The sequence below is a fragment of the Parasteatoda tepidariorum genome, chromosome 11, assembly GCF_982258835.1.
Source record: "Parasteatoda tepidariorum strain Cologne lab strain chromosome 11, Ptep-v5.0, whole genome shotgun sequence".
NCBI classification, from domain to species: Eukaryota; Metazoa; Arthropoda; class Arachnida; order Araneae; family Theridiidae; genus Parasteatoda; species Parasteatoda tepidariorum.
In genome coordinates, this window is record NC_141765.1 from 84,109,610 (window position 1) to 84,135,884 (window position 26,275).

The window sequence follows — 26,275 nt, forward strand, 5'->3', positions numbered from 1 at the left end:
GTAAAAATGAACTTTAACTAGACACAAGAGTTATGTTATGGTAGGCTTTTTATTTGGTATAAAGTTATATAGTGGGTTAAGTTGCGGTTTTATCTTGTGAATCGGACATTGAAGTTTAATTAGTTTGTCTAGTGATGCCATCTATCTTGAGAGATGGGAAATATTGGACCTTTTGCGTTAAGATGCTCTATGGTGCTGCCATCTATGCGTAAATGATAGTTTTGTATTCAATTGTCCTGGGTCACAGGTTGAGGAGTGCTGGACCCTAGAAACTTCACATTTGTTGCAGAAATGAAGGAAATATTGTGGGGTCAACAGTGGGATTTGAACTCCCATTAAGCTGGTCGTAATATTGACAGATTAGTCCTCGTAGCTAGCTGTAAGTTACTAAATGGTGTCATAAGGCTTTCTCTACACACTTATTTGTATTCGATTATAAGGCATCCACAGTTGTATTAAACATCCGATGATAAAAATAAAAATATGAATTCGTTATCTTTATCTCGTTGGCTGTGCTGTGGGTCTAGTTGTCGCGGGTAAAATTCTGATTGTTTAACTGCGTTAAGTGTAAACAGTCAATAAACGATTTTTCTCATTATTAAGAGTTTGAATACCATCTTTTATCGTATTTAACTGCCTTAGATGAATATGGTAAAATAGCAATATAATAAAATAACAATATAATAAATTGTTATTTAACCAATTTTTAGTGTCTTTAAAATTTTTGTCTACGTTTGCCGTCCTTTTTCGGCTACAATGACGTGTTGCATATTAAGCCACTTACAAGTCATTAGCTGACTTCAAGAAAATATATTAAATTGAATAAACCATTTACTATTTATATTTTGCCATAAATTATTGAAATTTTATCTTTAAGGCATTCGTCGTATTTTAAATAAATAAATAAATGTGTCCATTACAAAACATTTAAAAATATTTTAATAACTCTAACTTCTCTCAAAAAATGCATAGAAAAAAAGCATTTAAGCACAATTTTTTAAAACAAAACATTAGGTATTCAGAAATGCAGATGAGTGTCGAAACCATTATTATCAAGTTTTGCGCTATATTTGACACCCAGATATTATCATTAAGAGAAAAAAGAACTTGAAATAAGCTCATGAGGTTATCCTTTAAGAAAAAGAGTTGCAAAATGACAGGGTGGAATCATAATAAGAACTAATTAGAGACACTATTTGGGCAGTTCTCAAAAAGTAGAAGTCTAAAAAAGCTCTGACAACAATTAAGTTTCAATCTAATTCACAGTCAAAATTTCAACCATTTAAAAATCGAATTAAGAGAAGATTATTCAAATAACTTTGAGAAGTACATTTCTAAAAAGTATCTAGAAACAATGTGCTTATAACTTACAAAAGTGCTTTTTAACGGTGTAATATTTTCGGAACATTGACCGGAGCTTTTGGTGGTAGAAGCTTCTTTTACTCGCAGTAGTAACGATTGCTTAAGAGGCGTTCCAAAACATATCTTCGTATCCAATTATATATATCCAATTAGGAGCTCAAGTAGCAGCTAATATTATATAACCGCCGTTTAAAAATCTATCCAATTTTGGGTTTACGACTATTATAATGTTCAACTCCGTAGTCTTGTAATTTTGAACCCAATCAAGAAGACAAGGAAACTGTTGGATCAAGTATTGGGAGAAATTTTCCTTCGTGGAGGACCTTTTGATGGAATTAACACGCCTTTGAGTGAGACGGAGTGGAAAACCACGAATTCCTCCCACGGTTAGTCTAACAGCAAGGGGACTCTAACAGATGATCCTTCTACCACTGAGGATATTTTACGTTAGCACTGTGGTCGGTGCAAACCGGGTGCGAAATTCGTATTGACCAACTGTCGCTGGGATTCGAACGCTCTATCCCCTGAGCAACCACGGCTCAGCACCTAATATTAGATAACATCACATAACCATAAATCAAACGTTATTTTGCACAAATATAAAATATTAGGAAGATATAAAAGGTCTCTGTTTTCTTTGCATTATATAACGTTTGATTTCATTCAAAATAATATTATCTAGCTTTCGTCGTATTATTATTTCGTAACTTCTTTTTACAAAACATGTTACTGACATGTTTTTTCAACTTTACATTTATAAAAAATATATTTTCAGAAAATATTCAGGACCTTTCACAGGAAGCTTTGAAACAAAATCTCTTTATAAAAAAGAACATAATAAATAGGGAATTTTATGAAGAAAAAAAAATGCTTGAACTTTTAAGATCTTGAGCTAAATTTCAAATATATAGGTGAATTAAAGGAATTTTTTACAATGTTTACCTTAAAAACATGATAAAAATGAAGCAAAAAACAAAAAATTATACTTCTTCTCTCAAGTTTTAATAAATAATTTAAAATTAGAGTAATAAACATAATGTTGATAGTATAGGTACTTACAAGCAAGAGTTATTGTTTAATCTCATCATTAAAGAAAAATTGATTCCGATATTATATTGTTACATTTTGATGTAACTAAACAAATACCAATTTTTTGTTTACAAATCTATTTATAAAAGCAATGACTTTTATCATCATCATATTAGGGAGAAGAAAACAAGGAACAAATCAAAGACTGAAAATATGATAAAAATGTAAAGAGTGAAACGAATTAATGTATAAACACAACTTATTCCAATTTTTTATCAAAATTACAATCAAACAATTGTAAAGGTTTTTGATTTTTACGTGTGAAAAAATTTTTTTGTTACGGATCTCACGAAATATAAAAAATCTATTACTACCCGATCTATTAATGCCCGGTGGCTGAGCGGTAGCGCTTCGCGCTGTCGTGCCACAGGTCCTTGGTTCGATCCTTGGGCCGGGCAAGGCCGACTCAGCCTTTCATCCCTTCAGTGGGTCGATAAAATGAGTACCAAGCATGCTTGGGAACTAACACTGGGGGTTCCGCGTTCGGCTGACCACCTGACCGGAACATATGCTCCTGCACCCCAGAGCCCAAGGTCAAGAAAACTGAGATGGGCACAGTCGGCCTTGGCCCTCTTAATGGGCTGTCGCGCCACTGAGTTAGTTTTTATTACTACCCGATAAATTACAAGATTTTAAATACATCCAACTGTTTTTTTGACACTTCATATGTTCTACTATAAAAAGTTTTAGTACTTTTAGCACCAAATAGCACCAAAATCCTGTGCACAATCAAATGAAGAACATAATTGTAAGACATAAAAAATAGCAACCACTGACATGGCAGCTTCATCAGATAGCCATTACCACGCAGTCAGAGCAGGAACAGTTTTTGGCTGGTGGCAAAACATCACAGACAGCCCTCGACTGCCTCCAGAAAAAAAGAAATCAGACAGTTTATATACTGAAAATTAAAGTAGAATTCTACATATTGGACTTAAGAGAAACTCGATCTTTAAGATTAATGTCTCGTTTCGAGTATTGAATTAGTTTATAAATCCACTCACAGAAAGAGAGAAAGGAAGGAAAAATTGAAGGAAAAAGAGAAAAATTGAAAGAAATAAACTTCCCTATTTAAATATAGACAGGCACTCAATAATGTTTCAAGCCGAACCTTTTCATCCTAGCATATAAGTTATGTGTGTGTGCTTCCAATCTAAAATGTAATGAGATTAATTAATTGTATTTTAATGTATAAATGTTTTTCTTTTGCAGATGAAAAGAAAGATGATGTTGAATGCTGTAAATATCCCCCAGAGCATCAGCATCCTAACTGCATGACTATACGAATACCAACTGATGACCCTTTTTACAAATATTTTAAAAGACAATGTTTGGATTTTGCTCGAATCTATCCAGGACCAAAACCAGGATGCAAGTTAGGTACATCATTTACATTAATATGTGCGGAAAATAATCATAAAACTTCTTCTTTAATAATAAAACATTTATTTTCGTTTCGTTGATAGCAGCAATTATTTCTAAGTTCTTAAATATCCAATATGAGTAGCAGAAAATAAAAGCTTCTTCTTATAATAAGTATTTCCTCATAATAGAAATTATGCTTTTAAAATTTGCTGTTACTCAAAATTTTTCATTGAGGGTTCAAAATTTAAGTGAAAATGCTATGCAATGTGGATACATAATCATTCTCAAAAACTATAAGTGACAGCAGTATGAAATTTCGAATATATGTATTTTAGATATATTGTTATAAATTATTGTTATAAATTATTTTTATGACATCACTTTTTAATTTAATATGTGTTAATGACAGAATTAACTATAAATATTTTTATTCAAAATAAAATTTAAGAAAGGTATCGATGAATCATATTTTCAGTTATTCTAAAATAGGAAAAGCAATTTTTTTATAGTTTCTAAATTTCAAATACCTCATTGGAAATTTAAGAAATTTTTTTGTATATTGATAAAACAAAATGAAAAGGCATCTAATTTCAAGTGTGCAACTACTTTGTATAGGGTGATTCAGTTAGACATTGGCAGCAGATCATCGTCTGGATTAAAAATTTTCATGAAATAATGCCTTTAGTAGCGTTTCCTATTATGAACAAAATGTTTTTGCGCTTTTGAATCGGTACTTTTATTTATTTAAATAATTATTTTTTATGTTTGCTAATAATTAATGTCCATTCAAATAGGGACAGAAATAACTATTTTATCTTAATTTGCTGATTTGACATATAACTTGCAGAAATCAACAATTTGGTTCCAAATCAGTATATCATTTTGAGCATCTTACTTTCATATCGTCGCAAAAAAATAATGCGTACTTTGTTGAACAGTGAACAATGTAAAAACAGTGTCAATCTTTTAAATTGTATATGAAGATTTGAAGGCGATGCAGATTCAACTTTAAAAAAATTTATTACTATGTGCTTTGATTGGCAACTTGTTGAGGTTTGTTCTATATTTAAAGACAGCGTCATCTGTTGCTAAAAAGTTCTTTTCGTTACAGTTTTCAAAAACTCGAATTCATTAATATATCTTAAACTTACATTTTGAATCATTAAGGTTAGTACTTAGTTCGTTAAAATTCGGTTATAAAATATAGCTATTATAAGAAAAAAATTATTCAGGGTAATATATTTTTTGGTTCACTGTACTTATGCCTATTTCTGAATCATAACTGATGTTTATTTATTAATATTTTTATTGCATTAGGACCTCGCTTTCAAATTAACACCATATCGGCCTACTTGGATGGCAGTTTTATTTATGGAAGTACCCAAGATATTGCTAGCAGATTACGGGAGTTTCATGGAGGTAACAGAGTTATTTACAGAGATATTTATGACATCATTCTTTCATGCAAAAATGACAACATTTTTAATTTTCACAACCAAATGTTGAATGCTTTAAAAAAATATATTTTATAACAAACAGGTCGACTGAAGACAAACCAAATGTATGCTGAACTAGGACTGAAAGATCTGCTTCCTCAAAAAATGGTAGAAAAAGATGTTGGGTGCTTAGCAAGACCAAGAAATGTTTACTGTTTCGATGCTGGTTAGTTTAATAACTGTATTTAAAGTCCTAATTGCATTAGGACTTTAATTGCTAATTTAACAACTATACTAAATATTCCAATGCTGTATCCCTCTTACGAGACAATTCAAACAGATTTCAAAAACTGCCTACCATATGTTACAATAATTTTAGCGACACTTTATCAGAATAAAAAATAGTAATTTAATTTTGATCAATTAAATTTATCTTGAGTTCTAATATTTCAGGCTGGGTACTAAAGTTTTCGTGATAAGTCAAAGAATTAAATGTAAATCAAAGGTTTTAGAGTGTATCTTACGGAATTTCAGTAAAATTCAAATGCAGTACAAAAATTTATTTATTTCAAGCAAAAGTTTCAACGAAATAAAAAGTTAAATTGTCGATACCTTGTCTGTGAAAATGATGGTTTTTTATCTGGATATTTTTCACTTATCAATGTGGAATAGCATCACCTTTTTCCACAAGATCATTCATATTAAAACTTCATTAATCATTACTTCTTTAACACAAAAACTGTTTCTTTAAAGAAATTATTTTCAAATCAACTATGTGTTGAATTTTGAAATCAGCTATTTTGATATCAACTATGTGTAAATTGGTGAACCTTTTTACTCTGAACATAGTTCAAATTTGTGTTTTAGGAAATGGACATAACTATTTAAGAAAGAAAATAGACATAGCATAGATTAACACACTGTTTCTCTAAAGAAATTATTTGGAAATTAACTATGTGTCTTTATCATTGGTGAACTTTTTACTCTGAACATATCTCAAAATTTGAGTTTTAGGAAATAGACATATCTATTTAAGAAAATGGACAAAGAATTGACTCATTTTTGATCCTTCTCTTATAAGAACTGTTCTTTTTTTGTTAAAAATAAACTAATGGGAGAATAAATTCTTAATGTGATGTCGTTCATTGGTCTTAATCCTTAAGTATATTTTTTAAAACTATTTTTCTTTGGACAGGCATTAAAAGTCATCAGTTCCTTTTGATACATTTCGGTCACGGGTCCTATGAATTTATAATAGTAGTATTAAATTAACTTTGAACGAATTAAGGTTTTTTAAGACCATTTTATCGCTTAGAGTTCTGTATACGAAGGGAGGCCTGATGAATTACATTTGCTCTCTATTCAGTCTGGACTCTCTAAGACTGGAAATGTGCTCCGTAATGATTATGCTTAGTGTTTACGAAAGCAAGGAAAAATAAGTATAGTTTATTTCTCCTCACCACGAAGTCTAAAGCCGCCTACTGCTATGGAAACAAGAAATAGCGAATTTCAAAGAGGGGAGCTTCTTTCTCCCCTGGTTCCCTTTCTCTCGTCGCTCGAGCCAAAATCTGTCTTAAATTATGACCCAACTATACGATACTTGAAATAGTTAAACCTCGTAACCATAGTCACCTCAACTATTCCTGTCCAATAGCTAAGAGAGTTCTTTACATAGACAAACTATGCAAAATTCCTATTAAAGATCTTAAATTTGGGCTAAGCATTGAAGAGGTACATTTTTTGCTGCTTTTATTTCCTTAAATAATCACTTTGAACTGTGTCTATTTTCTTAAGCAATATTTGGAGCTTTAATCACAGCTCTTGGCATCATTTAGCTAAATTTGGCTAAATTTGTTCAAAATCCATTTTTCTTAAGTTTATTTAGATTAAAACGTAATTAATTGTAACATCTTTAAAGTAGTTTGCAATGAAATTTTCCTTTTATTGATAATATAAAAGTTCTTATTTGAGATTATAAAATTTGCATACTTAATAAATTCCAACCTTTAATTGACTAATTAATTTGCATTCATTAATTGAGCTTTCAAAATTTACAAAATTTCATAATTTGAGGGCATATATATGCAGGATTCATCTTTACCAACTGAAATACCTTTAATTTCTTAGATAACTTTTTTACTCGTATGAATTACTTATTATGATGAGTGTATGACTACTTATTTACTCGTATGCACGTGAATTATGAAAGACTTTGCGTGAATTATGCTTTATTGGTCTTTAGTGTAACAAGAACAAGCACTTGGGGTTAAAATACTTTTAAAAAAAGTAACAACCTTAATTTTTAAGACAGTTACATTATTTTTTAATTTTTAAAAGGATATAATTAATTGTTTCAAAAATACCAATATAAAACTTTAAAACTCTACAAATAATCAAAAAAATATTCTTTTCCTAGGTGATGAAAGAGTAAATGAACAGTTAATGTTAACAGTAATGCATACTCTATGGATGAGAGAACACAATCGAATCGCTGATATTTTGTCTCATATCAATCCTCATTGGGATGATGAAACTATTTACCAAGAAACAAGACACATCGTAGCAGCTGAATTACAACATATCACCTATAGTCAGTGGTTACCAATGCTTGTTGGGCGACAAGTAGTTGCAAAGTATGGCATCGAACCCCTTAAGCATGTGAGTAGTGAGTACATACCAGTTTTTGTTTCATTTTTCAAGAAGTTTTCGTTCCACTTTTTTATATGCAAGGTAAGACTTTGAATTTGTGGATTTTTTTAGCTCAATTACCCTTACAGAGAGGAAAAAAGTAAGTAAACTGTATTCTGAAACTCTGTTAAAAAAAACGGTTTTACAAATTGATTTATTCCGTGTTCTAAACTAATATTTTCGGTTTAAAACATGGTGTTGAGTATTCACTCACTGGCGGTCTTCACCCATTCATAGCCGTCTCATGGTTGTCTATCATACGTCAATGAAAACAACCACCATGATTCATGCAGTCGGCTCATGGCCGTCCATTTACCAGAAAGGTCATTATGATCCATTAGAAGCCCAAATCATCCCTTTAAAAGTTCATCATCAGATTCTGCCTATGGTTGGTTTGTAGATATAAAGATCATGCGCATATAGAAAGAAAATATCGATATATTTTATGACATGACATTTTTTAATGCTTAACCAAAATAGTTTCAAATTTGAACATTAATAATTTTAATGTTTTAACACATCGACATAGCTTTATTTTTTAATCAAAATTATTAAAACTATATTTTCATACTGTTTCAAAATCAACGAAGAAGCTATTATGTTTCCAGTTTTGACTGTTAGACATTTCATTTGATGTTTTTTGGTGTCCATTTGGTAGACGTTCGCCAACATTCACCCCGTACCTTATATGCGTTATATCAACCATGATTATCTGCGAGATATCTGTATATCAATTGCTTCACAATCTATCAATCATGTAATTAACCATGTCTTATGCTCATACGACGCTTATAATGACCAATTACTAAATATGTGGCCACTCTTTTCTTTAAATAAACTGAAACCTCGCAGGAAAGTAAAAGAAATTATCAGTAAATTTCAGAATACAGTTATACAGTGTATACTTATTCATTGTAGTTTGTCTTTATACATTTTTATCTGTCGATTTTGCATTATCAAGCGTAATTTGATTTATGATATAAAGTATTTCTTTAATTATTATTTATTATTTATTTATATAAATTTTATGTTAGTGCTTTTTATTACGACACTCACTTTCTAGAAATCAATTTTGGTTAAATTGTATAATCTAAAATAATAATGTCTGATAAATATGCATTCTTTTTGCACAGCAGGAGTTAAATCTGCCATTAAAGAGCATTATTTAACTGAATTCTAAAAGAGAATAACCCATAAAACTCTATGTAAAATCTAAATTATCAGGTGATAATATATAACTTTATTATTTTTACTCAGCTGAAACCAGTTTGCACCTGTTTATGTTCGTGTATCAATTGGTTAACATTGTAATGCAATACGTTAAAAATAAATACAAATAGGAGGCATATAAAAAATCTCCTGAATTACATATATGTCTAAATATAAAAGTACTGCATATGAACTCGTGCCAAAAATGTAATTATTAAAAAACTGCCAGTGCGTCTAATAATTTGATCTAATTATTCAAATATACTTATATAATACATGATATAATAAATATTCTATATTTATATAATATATCGTCTAATTTATCCACTCGTCAAATTTGTATTATATATCGCCTAATTTAACCAATTGATACTCGAACGTAAACAAGTGCAAACCGGTTACAGCTGCATCAAAACAATAAAGTTGTATAGAATCACCTGATAATTAAGATTTTACCTAGAATCTTATAGTGCGTCTAACAATTTATCCACGAACTGTATGTATGTATATATATATATATATATATATATATATACATACACCGAAGAGCCATTACATTATGACCACCCTCCATCTATAACAATGGGCTCGCCCAGGTTTTCATGGTCTCCCGCCCAGGAACTATGGTTTTATGGGGCACATTAGGACTCATAATCCTCATAGAACAATCCTTGACGTCTGTAAGCTACTTGAACATAGTTTCAGACCAGGTTCACACATTCATGGCAACAGTTTTTCTTGCGGGGGATGGTGTTTACCAACAGGATAATGCATCATGTCATAAGGGTCGAATCGTCGAGGAACATTCCAGTGATTTTCAAGTCAAGTCTTGGCCCCCAAATTCACCTGACCTTAATCCCATAGAGCATTTGTGGTCCTACTTGGAAAACCAAATTTGTGCTGCCACGCTACCCCCTCGCAATGCGAGGGAATTGCAGGACCAGTTGGCGAGCGCTTGATACCAGATACCTCAGGCTACCTACCAGCACCTTGTGGAATCAATGCCATGGCGGGTGCTAGCAGTTTTGAGGGCTAAAGGTGGTCCTACATGTTATTAGCAGGGTGGTCATAATGTAATGGCTCTTCGGTGTATATATATATATATATATATATTGTAGACTTCCACCAGGGAATGTTGACAATCACATTGTCGCTTTGATAAATGTCCGAAATATATACTTGGTCTAGTTACGTGCCACTCCCCGGTATGCCCTACATCAATGTTTTTTTAAGGTTGAATGTGACTGCCTGGTATACATTTAACCGGTACTCAGAGCACTGATGTTTCTCCTTATCTATCCTCAGCAGATATTAAAATATCGAATAAATATAATAATATTAACGAATAAATTAATATCAAATCGGATATAACATATACATCGGACATTCATCAAAGTGTCTATGTGATTGCTGACATTCACTGGCGACATTCTCTTGATTTCGATCATTCATATATATAAATTTTATGCTATAAATCACAACATGATCCGATTCTCTCAGAAATCTTGTTTCTTTATTACGTCAAAATTTTTTAAATCCAAATTAATAAATAAATTAAAAAATCTAATTCTTAATTCTTAAAAATCTCAATATATTTTATGTGCGAAATGTTTACCATTTATTTAATTAGTTCTTCTTTTGAAAAATAAAGGAAATGCGTATAGTTGCGCAAAACCTGAAAAAAAAATTGCTTTTTTAAATGTTTTTCTGGTTTTTATTTCACTATGTTCATAATGAATTGCGACTATACAAGAGTCAAACGAAAACACGAAACACGAAAAAAGAAACGCGAGCTCTGAAAAACTGATTTTTAATATCCAGCCAGACTCCTGACTGGATGTTTCATTAAGTGTATTACAATTTATGTCAAGTGATTTCTCTTTAACAGAAAATCTATTTTTTAACTTTAGGATAGTGTTAAGGATTCACCGTTGATAAACTTCTAGGAAGTTACATACTAGTGGGTTATGTAAGAAACCATACTCGCAATGCCATCTTACGCCATTTTCCCTTCTATCGTTGGTCCTTAGAATCTTTATTTACCTAAAATATCTTAATTTCATGCTTTTCTTTTAATTATTGTCAAAAATTGCGTTCAAATAGACTCAAAAATAGATTTTAATGATATGTTGATATAGTTAAGTCGCCAAATCATTAACAGCTAATATAATATTTGAATACAACTTTCAAAAAATAAAATTAAGATTATTTAAATTAAGATTAACGCAAAAAGCGAAACAAATATTTAGGGGTCTAAGCTATTGAGATCATATTTCCCATATTACGGCTAGATCCCAGATCTCCAAAATCAAGAACTCAAAAAGACGAAAAAAGGTAATTCAGAGAGTTTTTGCGCCTGATTTCGTAATTTAAGATATTGTCTGCACAAATATCTTAGCATATTTAAGAATGAATCTTGAATCAGTGCCTTGAATCAGTACGATCAGTACATCTTAACCTTGAATCAGTACAATTGTATCTTAGTACGTGAAATTACGATTTCCTCTTCTAGTTCTAGTGGTTTTCACTTAAGATTTATAACGGTTTTGTTTTACGGGGGAGGACAGTGGTTGGAAAAACTACACTATTTTTGTAGTTTTCTACAACTACTTTGTTACAAATGTTTGTTACTTTGTTACAACTACTTTTTTTAATGTAGTGATTACAAACTACTTTGGAATTGTAGTAACTACTTCGCTATTTTAAGGAGAAGAACTTACACAGAATGTAAGGAAATAATTAAGGAAGCCAGTTTGTTATTCCTAAACATTTTTCTCGAATTTGTTCATTTGATCTTCAACTTTTTTTGCCCTTCTCGACAGCGAATATTTAATCTAAGAACTGCTAAATTATTAAATACTTGAAATTTTTTTGAAGGTGTAATGTTCTTTTATTTCCTCCAAAAAATTGAGTGCATGGTAAATACGTTCCCTTCCGTTTAAATAACATTAATGTTTCACGAGCGTGCATTTGCACTGTGACCAAAATGATTAATTATCTATTTTCTGTAATGGCTAGTTTAAATATTAGTTGATTTCAAATACGTAATTCCTGTTAATGCTCAACTGCAGTCATTTTCATTGCATCCATTGACGCGAGGATTTGTACCAATCAAATTCGAAAAATTAGTTGTGTTGGAGCCGTGTTTTTTTACTATACTATCGTTGAAAGTAGTTTCCAGGAATCGCTAAAAACTATTGTTTTTTCGTATCTCACTACATTACTTTTTCTGAAAAAAAAAGTAGCTGTCTACACTACTAAAAAAGTAGCGAGTACAGTAGTTTCACTACTTGTAGTGCTCTATTTCCCACCCCTGTGTGAGGATTACTGAATCGAATCCTTGATTTTACTTTATAATTATTTGATGTAGAAAATAACTAAATTTTCTTTTGTAGGGATATTATGATCAATACAATCCAAATGTCAATGCAGGCATTCGAGCAGCTTTCCAATCAGCAGCTTTCAGATTTGGTCACAGTTTACTTCCAGATGTCATTGAACGCTACAATAAGTTCCACGAGAAAATAGGTATTGAAATATTAGAAGAACAAGTGAAACAATTATTGTTCACAATGCAACTATGATAAATTGTTATACATTTATGAACAATATTTAAAATATATGTAATTATGAATAACCGAAATTGGTTGTTGACTTCCACCGGTGAATGTTGACAATCACAGAGTCGCTTTGGTAAATGTCTGATATATAAACTAGATCTAGTTAGGTGCTACTTCCCGGTATTCCCTACACTGATGTTTCTCCTAATCTATCCACAGCAGATAGTAAAATATCGAATAAATACAATAATATCAACGAATAAATTAACATCAAATCGGATATAAGAAATATTTCGAACATTCATCAAAGCAACTATGTGAGTGTTGACATTCAACGGTGAAAGTCGACATTTTTTTTCATTACGGTTATTCACGGTGACATATATGCATTTATGGCAATACTTTTACTTTCGTTACTTGTACCGCCGGTACAAGTAAAAAGTACGTACTTTTACTTGTACTTCGTTACTTTTTAAATTTAGTACTTTTACTTGTACTTTCGTTACTTTTTTTGGGAAAAAGTACAAGTATTTGTAATGGAAATGTCGAATGAAATCGTTACTTTTTTCAAAAACTCGGTAAGCTTTCTAAAAAAAAAAATTGCTGTCATAATGCAATTATTTTGCAAAATGAATAAAAACATAAATTAGGAAGTTATTTTCATTCATTTTCGAGTTTTATGCATTTATTTAATACATTTTAAATAAAAAATGTTGGATTTTGTTATTACGTTTTTCAATTTTCTTTTCGAACTCACTAATAATACATTTTTGTCTTAATTCATTTTTTAGTAAATGCATTTTTACCTAGTACATTTTTTACTAAAATTATGTTTATGCCCGACCTTGTCAAACAACACCCAATCAAATCTCTAAGAGCTTCGGAACTATTTGTGCTACTGAAAACCATTATAATTACTATTTTAACTCTTGAAAACTCGAAGGTATTAATCTAGCCGCTGATACTAAAATTCGTCTACAAATTTTAATTATTCCGTTTGGCAGAAATGTTCGGAAAATGATTTTCTCACATGACTTCAGCATTAGCCATTGTTACAAATAAAACTGTAGACTGTTCTGTTTCAACTTATACTGCACATTCAATTATTTTTTACTAGCTCAAAGATCACAAAGCTATCTGAAACCCCGAGTTTGCTTTATTTATGTTTGTGCTTTTAAAACGCGTTTCAATAGAGTAAAAAAATTTTAAATCAATGGCAATTTAAATGAATAAAAATAATAAACTAAAAATTAAAATCAATAGATAAAATTTCTTTTTCGTGCAAATCCATAAAAAGTTTGATGCTAAAATTATATTTGATTTTAAAATTATATTATACGATTATATCATTAAATTATATTATAATATTACCTTGAATTTTCGATTTCCTAGAAATGTACTTGCAAATCGTTACTTTTTTTGTGTAGTACTTGTACTTTTACTTCTACTTTTTACTCGTTACTTTTTTTAAAAATACTTGTACTTTTTCTCGTTACTTTTAAAAAGCAACGTTGCCATATATGCATATATGCTTTGAAACTTTCTTACTTTGAGTAGTTAAGCAGTTACTTTGAGTTGATAGGTGAACCCTATATGTGAACATTACACTGCACAGTGGGACCAAAATCAATTTTTGTGGTCAACAAAGGAAAAAATGAAGTATTTGCAAGAATTACTTTTAACATGAATTTTTTTTTTTTTGTAAAATCTCCAAGGAATGTTCTAGCAAATTTTATTTCGCTATTTAATAAATAATAAGTACAATTAAATTCAAGTAAATTTAACCAAAAAATATTATATTACTTTCAACTTGATTGGATTAATTGATAATTTTTTCTAATTGGCAAATATTAGCAGCTAATTACTTTTGCTCGTAAATTACATTTGCCAAATATATGTAGATTGCTTTCTTTCGACCGGAGCAATGTGGGCCTTTTTTTTAATTTTTCAATATTCTTTAGGTTATATTATCTGAATTTTATTGCATTTATTATTTATTAAATGGCAAAATAAAGTTCATTTTCATATTCTTTAGATATTTTACTACAAAAAAGAGAAGAAAAAAAGAAAATTTTTTAAAAGTAACTCGTGAAAATACTTAAATTTCCCCATTTTTGACAGTGAAAATCAATCTTTGTTCCACTGTGAACCGGTAAATTTTCTATTTTGGAAAAAACTTAAAATGTGGATTTAAAGAATGACCATAGCTTGGCATGTTTTAGAAATTAGAAGTAGTTAAAAGAGCGTGTTTTAGAAAAGGAAAATGGCTTGATATGGGCGTTGAAGAAAATGAACATAACTTAAAATGCATATTAAAAAAAGTGAACACTTTAAATACCTTTAATAAATCTGGACGTCTCTTTTTTGATGGTGGATGACCAATTTCTTTTTAATTTTTTTTTTGTGGTGGAGAAAAGGTTTCCAACCGATCATTTGACATTTAAACGCCTCTCTTCAAATCAAAATTTACTCGCTTGATGATTTATCAACGTTTCACTAATTAAAAAATTATAAATGACAAATTTTCAAATGAACCATATATTTCCAATGGAGTTTTTAATTAAAATGCTAATCAGAGATGAGTAAAAAGTTAAATGATAATAATTATTAAATAAAATTTACTTATTTCTTATTTAATTATTACGCTAAATGAATAATAATTAATCAGTTTCACTTCACATCATAGAAAAGGCGAGCAGTTTGTCTGATGTTACCAAATCAAAAATGCGTGTTCTTTAACAATTCCTTCGCCGACAACTAGTGGTCCGTGGACCACCGTTTGGTGACCCCTGATCTTGCAGATGTTTGGTCCCTAAAATTTTCCGAACTCATTGATATGGCCCTATGACGCAAAAGATTGATGATTCCTAATCTGAAGCTTAATTTATCATTATAAAATAGGGAAGTTTTTTAGAAATAATAGATCATAATCTAGAACTGAAAGAGCATTTAAAATGAATAATTTTTTAATAGGAGTTTTCTAAGGAAACTAACACACCTGCTATTTATATTTATACTAGGGACAAATCTATCCTTTAAGCATTGTACATAGTACGATATGTAATGTTCTACCACTATAGAGTAGTTTGAATTAATATCTTTTGTAATCTTGCTAAAACAGGAAGAAACAACTATAAATTCTTTTAATAAGAACAGTAATAATTATGAAGAATTCAGTCAGAAAGAACTTGAGAATCTTTTTAATTTATGTTATGAAAAACTTTAAACAAGCACGACAAGCAAACCTTGAGAATCTGCTTAAGCCATGGTTTATTGGAATTACGATTTTCGAGTTCCTCGTGAAGAGACTTGAGACTTTGATATTATAGAAAGGGAGTCTGGAATTAGATCTCTATAGGACATAAAGCTCCCTTTTTTTCCAGGAGATCAGCCGCCTCGTTTCCCTGGATTCCACAGTGGGTCGGAATCCACTGGAGAGCCACTATGTTATTACTGGCAAACCATTTGAGGAGATTTGAGCAATTATCGATGGTTAAAGATCGAGAGCGGCTGAGAGCATTAATTGCTTGAAGTGCAGCCTTTTAGTCAGATAATATTGCAACTTTTGAGAAGGAGTCTTAACGCGGCCGAAGTTGTGCCAGGGCCTGGTAAATGGCGGCAATCTCGCCATCGAAAGCTGATCTATAAATGCCGGTGGGAGTATACAGGCAGAAAAGTTCACAGTAAACACCAGCACCAGCGTTAACACAATCACTCATTTTAGAACCGTCAGTATATACTCTCAACCATTCTTCCTCGGGTTAGAAGGATTCCGTTGTTTCGAAAGCTCTTAAAACTATATCACTAGTCTCCGCCTTTGAGGCATCCTTGATCAGATCAAGGCGGATAGAAAATCCCCTGTCAACAATGGGCTTGATGGGAGGTAAAAAATGTTCAATCTCAAAATTCAAATCTAACTTAGATATAACATCAGTAACTCCCTGCAGAAATGCCTTGTGTGTTTTCAAGTTTCTCTCACGGAATTCTGGTTCCACAAGGACAGACACCCGGGAGTTCTAATTATTCTCTCCCAGAGGAGGAGGGTTCTTTCCTGTTTAATCAACTTGAGAGGTCTGTTGTCCGTACTGAGTAACATACAGTCAATGGGCCTGCGTTATCAAACGCTTGGCCTGGTTTTGAAAAATATCAAGAAGGTTAAGAAGGCAAAAAAAGTAATAATAAAATAAAATAAAAAATCAACCATTATTTTATGCATTTTATATGTTGACGGGGTAATTGAATAATGGAGAATAAATTCTTAAAAGAAGCGTGAGAATGGATGAAACTTTATTGCAAGTACCCCATTTAAATTTCTGTACTTTTTAGAATTATATGGCTATATTTTTGAATCTTCTAATGCATGTTATGACAGTAGTTCAGGTTCTAATAAATTTTTATTGATCCTTAAAACTTATAAAACGCTTCCTGTGAACGCAAATAAATGGAATATTGATTTATATTTGACAATTATTTAGTGAAGGAGTTCGACACATTTAACGATAAAAAAAGTATTATTTGGCAATAACGATTAGAAAATTATAAAACAAGCTTTGTGGTGATGCTTAGCTTTGCCACGGGTATAGGCACATTTAGACGTTTTTGACATTATCGTGACAAATTATAAAATGATTGTGTTGAGAAATAGTTGTTGCCTTTTAATTTCAACTAAATACAACGCAATTTTTTTTTATACTGAATGAGTAAACAAGATTGTGTAGTAATAAATTTTGTTTCCGAAATTATTGAAATAGATTTTTTTTAACAAAAATGCTTCATTCTTTTTGCTTTTAATAGTATATTCAGTAATAAAAATAATAAAAAGAAAATATTTTTGTTCGTTAATTTATTCTACCCTCTCACATTTATATTCTTACATCTTTGACTATATTCTTTGTAAATAGAATACTGCCGTGCAATTCAAAAAGTGATTCATTTTGGAGTTTGGAGTGGAGTTTTCTATTGCTAATGCTATAAACGCTAAAGTAGAATTTCAGAAAACTGATAAAACAAACTTTATTTTTCAAAAGATAATTTTATCTTAATATGTAGCTTAGCATACAAAAATACCAAGTGTTTAAAAATCTCAATTATGAATTTTTTGTCGCTTACATTGGTTTTTCCATTGCATATGGCAGAATAGGCGTTTCAAAGTTATACGATTTCTCCACTCTCTACAGTTTTCTCCTTTCTGTTGCCATGGTTTCGCCAAATCTTGCTTTTTACTTGGGCAGTACGTTTTAGTAAGAAGTTGACTTATACTTGTGTAGGTGAAAAACAAGATTTTTCATAGAATGTTTTTAGGTAGAAGTACGAAAAGTGAGGAAATTGCGTTTTCTTGAGACTAATATTCTGTTTACAAAAATGACAGTTGTTAGAAGTGCCACATATATTAATATTCCTTGTACTATAAACATCTTGTAATATTTCCTTTCTTATGGATTCCAGATTCCATACGAGTGTCAACAGTCTTAAGACAACCTTTTAATCTCTACAAGCCTGGAATTGTGGACACATTTATTCATGGCCTCATAAATCAAAAAGCAAATGCTATGGATCCTGAAGTTACAACAGAAGTTAGATCATTTAAATACTAGTAAAATTTCATCAAAGAATCATTAAAATGCAATTTTATTTAGCTTTGTTTTAAGGATTTAGAGTTTGATAAAAATGTACATACAAATTACTTAAACAAATGTTTTACAATCTAAAATTTTACTTAATTAAGGATGTTTTAAATGATTGATGTATATATTTTAGTTAGTTTTTTGACACTTAATATTAATTAACAGTCCAACATTTCAAATTTTATTTACTTTAAGAAGTTTCAAATATTTTTAAGTATATTTTTTATTAATTTTTTGTCACGTTGTTTTAATCGGTAGTCCAAAATGCCAAATATTTTCCTGTTTTAGAGCAGAGTGATTGAAGCTCTTCTGTTGGTACTGATCACATAGTGCTTATGTGCGAAATGTTATAATTCCTTTTAATAAGTGCGTATGAGATATAATTAATTACATTTAAGAAATAGATGGTCTGCTATCACTATGAGGATGTCTTTTAAGCAATACAGTATTTTTTAAATTAATAGTATAAGTATTTCAAAGTAATAAAGTGCGTATGCAAGTATGTAAGTACTATAGTAGTATTTTATAGTAATAGTAACTATGTATTAAATTTGTTTTAAGACAATCCATTCTCTGAAGATTAAATTTGTAAATTTTATTGATTGAGACTGTTGTAGGGAAGATCAACAACAATCAAAACAAGTGCTCAAAACAGACGACAAAAATGAAGCTATTTTCAAAAAAATTGATAATAGCCGGTAATCCATTAATACAGAAGAATTTCCACGACACAGCTGATGATTGTGTATATAACCTATTTCTGATGGATGCTGTTTGTGGTGGTCTTTCACTGTTTTTCAATTCAGTGATTTTGAAATTGAACCAGTTTTAAAAAAAAAATTAAAATTGATCATTTTTGGTAATTAACACGGATTCTTATATATGTCTTGCACATTTTTTCAATCATCATCATCAACATTGAATGAAAATTTAGACTTGTGGGGATCTTAAGAGATATAATTATTTTTCTATGACCAAAACAGAAAGACACATTTTTTTGGTTTCATTTATGTTAAAAGGTATAATATATATAACTTAACATTATGAGTAAAAAATATTGAGATTTATGTTGTTGTGGTACTATAAAAGAACTTTAAAATATTTTGTTTAAAACCTCTTTTTGTCTTTTGAATGACCAAAAACCAAAAACACCCTCCTAATTTTACGGGATGACAGTTTGCCTGGATCATTTATACTAGAATTTCAAAGGAATCCTTTTCTTGAACTCATTCTGTGGCATGGCATCCATTCCTCAAACTGTACAAAATCTTGTTTCTTCCTTTAAAATACATGCTTTTAATTATCTTTTTAATTTTAATTTTTACTGTTATTTTGAGGTAATAAATAAAATACCTTTAAATCTTTGTAAAGTTAAAGATCTTTTCAAATCTAATAGTGAAATAAAAGAAATACTAATAAAAGAAATCTAATGTAGATAATGTCTTAGTTCTCATAAAGTATTTGCAAAAAGCAATCTTTAATCTCGAGACTTTAATACATTCAAGTTATCAATGTTTTAAAAAAATTGTTTAGAGAATTTTAGAAACAAAAATGCATGAAGTTGAATTCCATGCCAACTGAAACCAGTAGTGAACTTTTAACGTTTAAGCAATATCCTTGTATTTGGTATCATTTTAGAGGAAATTCGTTGCAATTTATGAATTCAAAAGTCATTTTTTGGAGTTATGCATGATTATAGTAAACTTTATCATAAATAGAGAGCATTCATGATTTTGACTTATTCTACCAAAAAAAAACTGTCTATTTTAAAGACGAATAAGTTATTAAAAATATGACGATTTTGCATATAGTTTGATTTATATTGTAAAATGAATTGTTTTGAGTCTAATTAGGCAGTGACTACGGTCAAAAAAAATTTTCTTCTTATTTTTTAAGTCAAAAATGATCTCAAATATATACTGTCTCCTCTGTTACAATTATTCTTTTAAGTTTATTTTATTCATCGTAAAAAAAAACTTTTTAACTTGATATTTCGGTTTTACATTAAAGTCTATTAGTACAATCATGTTATGTTATATTTTTGAAGAAAAAAACTAAAAATTTTAAAGTTTCTCATGTAACAGAGAGGACAAAACTGAATGTCCCCTCAGTTACGCAAAATTGATAAGTTGACGATCAAAAAGAAACTGTAGGAATGTATACAAGTGCTAATGTATCTTGATTCAACTAGTTTAAACCAGTTCCTCCACAGAGCACCCTTTTTTACAAAGCTGTGCCGTTCAGGTCGTTTTATTTAATAGTGTGTTTAGGTTATAGTTAAGTTTTTTAAAAGAGTAATCAATATGGGGAAAACAGCAGCAGAAAAACTGAGAGAATATAGAACCAAAATGTTCCAAAAAGGAAAGATATTTGTAAGAAGAAAGATAAAGAAAATAAAAGGAAAATTTATGATAACAGAAATATTTTGTAAAAAATACCGTAACAGAGAAATAGATAAATTGAAAAAAAAGGAAGACAAAGGAAAAATAAAAAGGCACTGATACAAGCAGTAGAAATTCAGGAAGGATATTCTCTCTATAATATTCCTTAGGCATTGGAGAAAGTTATTAAAAAAGCAAACCGTGCATTGCCTGTATCTCCAAGAAAACGTTGTACTGTTCTATGCATACTCTGTAACCTAGCTACCAAAACAAAAGAAATAGCCTAGTAACAAAGTGTTCGATGAAACAAAAGAAAACTAAGTAAATTTCGACTCATCTGATAAACTTTCTCACCAGACTTCTGGTAGAGCTGAGTGCATGGCTGTCAAAGAAAATGGACAGAAAGTTCACAAAGCCAAATGTGCACCTTAATGGAAGCATATCAAGTATCAAAGCAGATTCATCTAAACATAAAAATTGGCAAATCTAAGCTTTGCTGTACTACGACCTATCCAATTTTATGCGTAGGTAAAACACCATATAAAATGTGTATGTGCTATTGACGAAAATGTGAATTTTCAAGTAAAATCACAGTTGTTTGCTTAATAATTACATATAATTACTAAATATAGAAACTTGCGACAATCGCTCAATTGACTTTTTATTTTAAAACCGTCGTTGAACAGCAGACCCAAATTTGAGTTTACGGCTACCAATGTTCAACTCCGTAGCCTTGTAATTTTGAACCCAATCCAAAAGCAAAGGAAATTCCTCGATCAGTACCCTCAGAGGTATTGATTTGTTTTCGGAACTTGGAGGACTTTGGGATCTGACAAGTCCTCCATGTCCTATTTAAAGTACACCAGTCACCATTTAAAACACTGGGATTCTTTTGATGTCGCTATAGATAATTTTGCAAGTGTAAAAAGTTCTAGGAAAAAATTGGGTAGTTAATTTTGTTGCCCAAATAACTGAAATTGAGAAAGAAACAAACAATGCACTTGTGTTTTTTTTAAACAAGGGTGTGGTAAAATGAAAACTTTCAAATATAACTACAAAGATGTAGCACGGGTTTCAATTATAGCAGTGCTGCTAACTCCAACTTCAAATACCCGAAGAGTCACTCTTAACAAAGATATTTTCCTTTAACTTTTTGTCAATTTTGTAAGACGTCTCCTCCGTTACATTCCATGTCCTCTCTGTTACAATGCATTATTTGGACTTAAAAAAAGGGGGTTGGAATTTTAAAAGTCTTATAATAATTTATTTTACCTTGAAATGGGATAATTTAAAAGAAAATTACAGATAATGTTTAGGATGGTTCAAATCACAGAATTTAGCATAAATAACAGTGCATGTCAAAAATGTGGGATTTTATTTGTCCCCTCTGTTACTACTTTTAATTAACTTGCAAATTAATTATGAGGTTTTTTTATTATTTTATGCCTATTAATTAAACATTGCACCTTAAAGTAGCATATTCTAATAGAATTTTTGTTTTCAAAAATATTTAATATACTTTTTTGAATAAAATACTTGTGTGATTTCCCCTCTGTTACGCTTGGAATTCAATTGAAATGTCATTTGCAAATCAAAAGAAAAAAAAAAAAAAAAAAAAAAAAAAAAAAAAAAAAGAAGAGGATGGAAAAAAGGCATTTTTTAAAGCATTCTGATGACGAGCTTGTCTTCATCGATGAGAATTTTTTTTCTAGAAAAACCTCATAACTATCAAAATGATTGTTTGAGATCATTTCCAACTAAAGACTTACAACACAACAAAAAGTCGTTTCTTGATTTTAAAACGGCTTATGGGAACGGCTTTGGAACGCATTTTTCAAGCGGGAACAGCTTCCGTTGGTTTATTTCATTCGAGTTAAATCTTGTGCAAAAGACAGAAGAAAAAAAATTTGGAGAAGATTTTTTGCCGAATATTAAAACTCTATGAAGAAACGAATATTATTAGTATCAGTGAGATGGTGCTCTTTCACATACTACAGACGTGCGGCATAGACAATTCGACTGATTTTCTATCATAAGTACCTGAAGCTCAATGGATATTAATTTTTTGGATCATTATTATTAAAATTCAATGGTGGGGAATAAGCATATTTAGACCAATTTAAAAGTGCTGAAAAAGGAGTAAAGAAAGAAATTACTGTATGTTTTGCTTCATTACTTATGAAAAAATTAAAACCTGTAAAAAAGGAAAGGTGAAATCTTATAAAGGCATTAGCTACGAGGATTTTGCACATAAAGTTGATTGCTGTATGTAACATCGAAATATTTTCAATTCAACCTTAAAAACTTATCTTTAAGTCTGTACGGTAACTTATTGTGCGGATTATAAAGATAGAAATAATAATAGATTTGTACATATACAACACGTTTTACCAGATATATAGTACGCTTTTACAGGTAATTCACTGGCGATATATTGGGCATTTTCGTTCATTAAATTATCTTAGGTAAAATTAATCCTTCCATAAATCAATCTTTATTTATTTTTTCGATCTTACTTTAAAGAGATATTTATGATTTTTGACATTGTATGAAAAGAAATCGGTTAAAATTGAATCAAAATCTGAATACAGCAATGGAAACAAGTTTTTAAAGATTTAACTTCCTAAATTTTTACCATCTAAAATATTTTATGAAATAATACATTATTTGATGAAACATGTTTAAAGCAATTTTTTTTCCATTAAGGTAACCAATCATCTCTTTGAAAAACCAGGTGATGGTTTTGGAATGGATTTGGCTGCTATAAATGTCGAAAGAGCTCGAGAACATGGTATTCCGGGTTACACTAAATACAGAGAATACTGCGGTATGCCCAAAATTAGGAGTTTTTGGGATTTAATCGGCATTTTGCCAAACAAAACTGTTCATCGTTATTCTCAGATTTACCGGTAAGTGTTTCCTCAAATTCTCACGTCAAATAGATATTTGCTTCTTATTATCATTCACTCATTTCTTCTCAAGATCATTATAAAGATTAGCATTCCTGCATGGAAAGATTTGGCTAATAAAAAAATCATTGTCTGTCGTATTCTGCAATAGTTAATTTATTTTTTCCCTACTCGAGATCATCATAAAGATTAACATACCTTCAGGAAAAGATTTTGCTAATAAAGAAATCCCTAATTTTTTCTATTGTATATTTTTTGAAATTGATATTGTAATTAAATATTGCATTATTTTAAAATAAAATATGGAGAACGTCAAGACTTAAGGGGGTGCTAAATCGGTATTTTAGAATATTTTTGATAGTGTTATATTATATATACATATCCGGCTGCGTGAGTGAGATTAAAAAAAAATATCCCCGATCGGAATTTCTGCATGACTCATGCATATTACCGGCTATTATCATGCTCGGGCATATGGAGCAATTTCTCCAGCCCTGTCTGCGATAGTTAGAAAAACGATGAAAGGTCGGCAAGGATCTGATTTAACCAGCGGTAATTTAAAACAGCCATCACTGGTATTTGAACTGGGATCCCCTCAGAGGGAGACGAGTACTGTGTTCTCTGAGCCACCTCGGTTGTAGTGTTCCAGTAGGAAAAAAAGTTTAAATCTTAAATATTGAAATCATATTGAAGTGTAAAAATATTTCAAACTAGTGTGGTCCACTTTGTTACCATTTACAACTTAATTTACCAAAGATATATTTAAAGATAGACACACAACTTTATTTACTAAAGATCGAATTAAATCTAAAGAAAGATATAATATCAATTTGACAATAAAATTGAATAGTAGTTTTATTTATGTGTTGTTCAACACCATAAAATAATTGCTGAAGAGTAAGAGCAAGTACTGTAAATAATCGTAAAATTATTTACGAAAAAGTGAAGCTGTCATGCAGTATGAGTACAGTGAAAAACTGTTTTGTCAACCAACAGCTTAAACCTTCAAATATACAGATAAAGTTGTTTGGAAAAAAACAAGCATTTTTTACAGTGTATTTTTCACAGAGGGACTTGAATAAACTTGCGTGCCTTATTTTGATTTCGATTGAAATTTGAAAAATAAATCTTGAAAAACTTAAATTGAACAATTTAAGTAGAGTGAACAAAATAGGATTGGTATGAAAATCTATTTACAAAATTGTAGAGTGTTAAACAAGTTTCAGAAAAATAATATATCATTCACATTGTAGACACGTAGAAGATATTGATTTATGGAGTGCTGCTATTTCTGAATATAATTTACCTGGAGCAGTTCTTGGTCCAACATTAAGTTGTCTTATAGCTGAACAGTTTGCAAACCTGAAAAGGGGAGATAGATTCTATTATGAAAATTCAGGCTGGCCTTCATCTTTTACTCCAGGTAACGTTTTACAATATTCATATTTTAAAATGCCTAATATCAATTTTGATTTTATGTAATCTTAATTTTTTAAAATAAAAATACATCTAACAATTCTCAAGTTGTACTTGAAATAAATGATTTGACAATAGACTAAAATAGTTATTTTAAATTGATTAAAGATATAGGGTGTTCAAACTGAAGGAATTGTTATTGAAATACAGAGGTACTATGCAAACACATTTTTTGACCTTTCTCAAAAAATACTTTGAGAATCATTTAATAAATTTAGAAAAGTTTATGTTATGTGATTTTTCTTACATATCAATGAAGTTTACAGCTTTTAGATGTGTGAAGGACCGACAGTAAATTACAAATGCAAAATAGTGCTTTTGAACATCTTATTCCAAAAAATACAGCAGTTTGTAATTTATAACAGCTATTTTGGTTATTATATGCAATAATTACACAAAATTTCGTAAACTTAGCTTAAAGATTTATGGAACTATGGACATTTTCATTAAAAAAAAATTTTTTTTGATTTTTTGCTATTACTTTAAAATATACGCAATAAAATTACACAAAATTTTGGGGGTAATTTAAAATAAATTACAAAATTATTTCTTCAAAATTTGAAAAAAAAATTGTTAAAAGCTGTGCAAGGTATGAGTAATTAAAGTAATTCTTTCATACTACGCATGCGAGGGAAAAATTGGCAACAAATTGGCAACGCATGCGAGGGAATCGTATTTGGCAACTAATTCAAAAGTCCTATTTGAATATCTTTAAAACTTAAAAAGTTTCAAGTAATTTTCTAAGTAGTTTTCATGATTTTTTTTTCTTTTTTGAAAAAAAAGGCTTTAAATGATAAGGGGTTATCCAAAAATATCATTTTGTCCTATTAAAAAAGACTTATTAAAAATGATACTGGCATTGTTGGTGGATGCTCACCCATAAGAAATATCTTTCGTTATTCACTCACATTTTGGTGCATGAGCGTTTATTATAAGGTATTATCATTTTTTTATTAACTTTTGTCAATGATGCAAAATACTATTTGTAGAAAACCCCTTATCATTTGGAGTTTTCCTTTAAAATGTACAAAAACTACTTGCAAAATTGCTTGAAGCTTTTTAAATTTTTAAGATAATTTAATCTGACTTTCTTCATTAGTTTCTAAATCCAATTAACTACAAAATTATGAAGAAAAAGTTTTTAATTTTTTCTGCGCATGTGCAGTGTGAAAAACT

General features: G+C 30.1%; 1 protein-coding gene across 1 annotated transcript in view; it reads left to right on the top strand.

Annotated features, from left to right (window-relative positions):
* LOC107446436 (peroxidase-like) overlaps positions 1 to 26,275 on the top strand; it is a 129,619-nt gene that overhangs the window by 97,743 nt on the left and 5,601 nt on the right. Inside the window, exons 7-14 of the mRNA XM_016061083.4 lie at positions 3,664 to 3,831; positions 5,134 to 5,235; positions 5,356 to 5,478; positions 7,669 to 7,910; positions 12,545 to 12,677; positions 18,155 to 18,282; positions 23,421 to 23,623; positions 24,877 to 25,046. Coding sequence (XP_015916569.3) covers positions 3,664 to 3,831; positions 5,134 to 5,235; positions 5,356 to 5,478; positions 7,669 to 7,910; positions 12,545 to 12,677; positions 18,155 to 18,282; positions 23,421 to 23,623; positions 24,877 to 25,046 — 1,269 coding nt within the window. The remainder of the gene's footprint in view (positions 1 to 3,663; positions 3,832 to 5,133; positions 5,236 to 5,355; positions 5,479 to 7,668; positions 7,911 to 12,544; positions 12,678 to 18,154; positions 18,283 to 23,420; positions 23,624 to 24,876; positions 25,047 to 26,275) is intronic.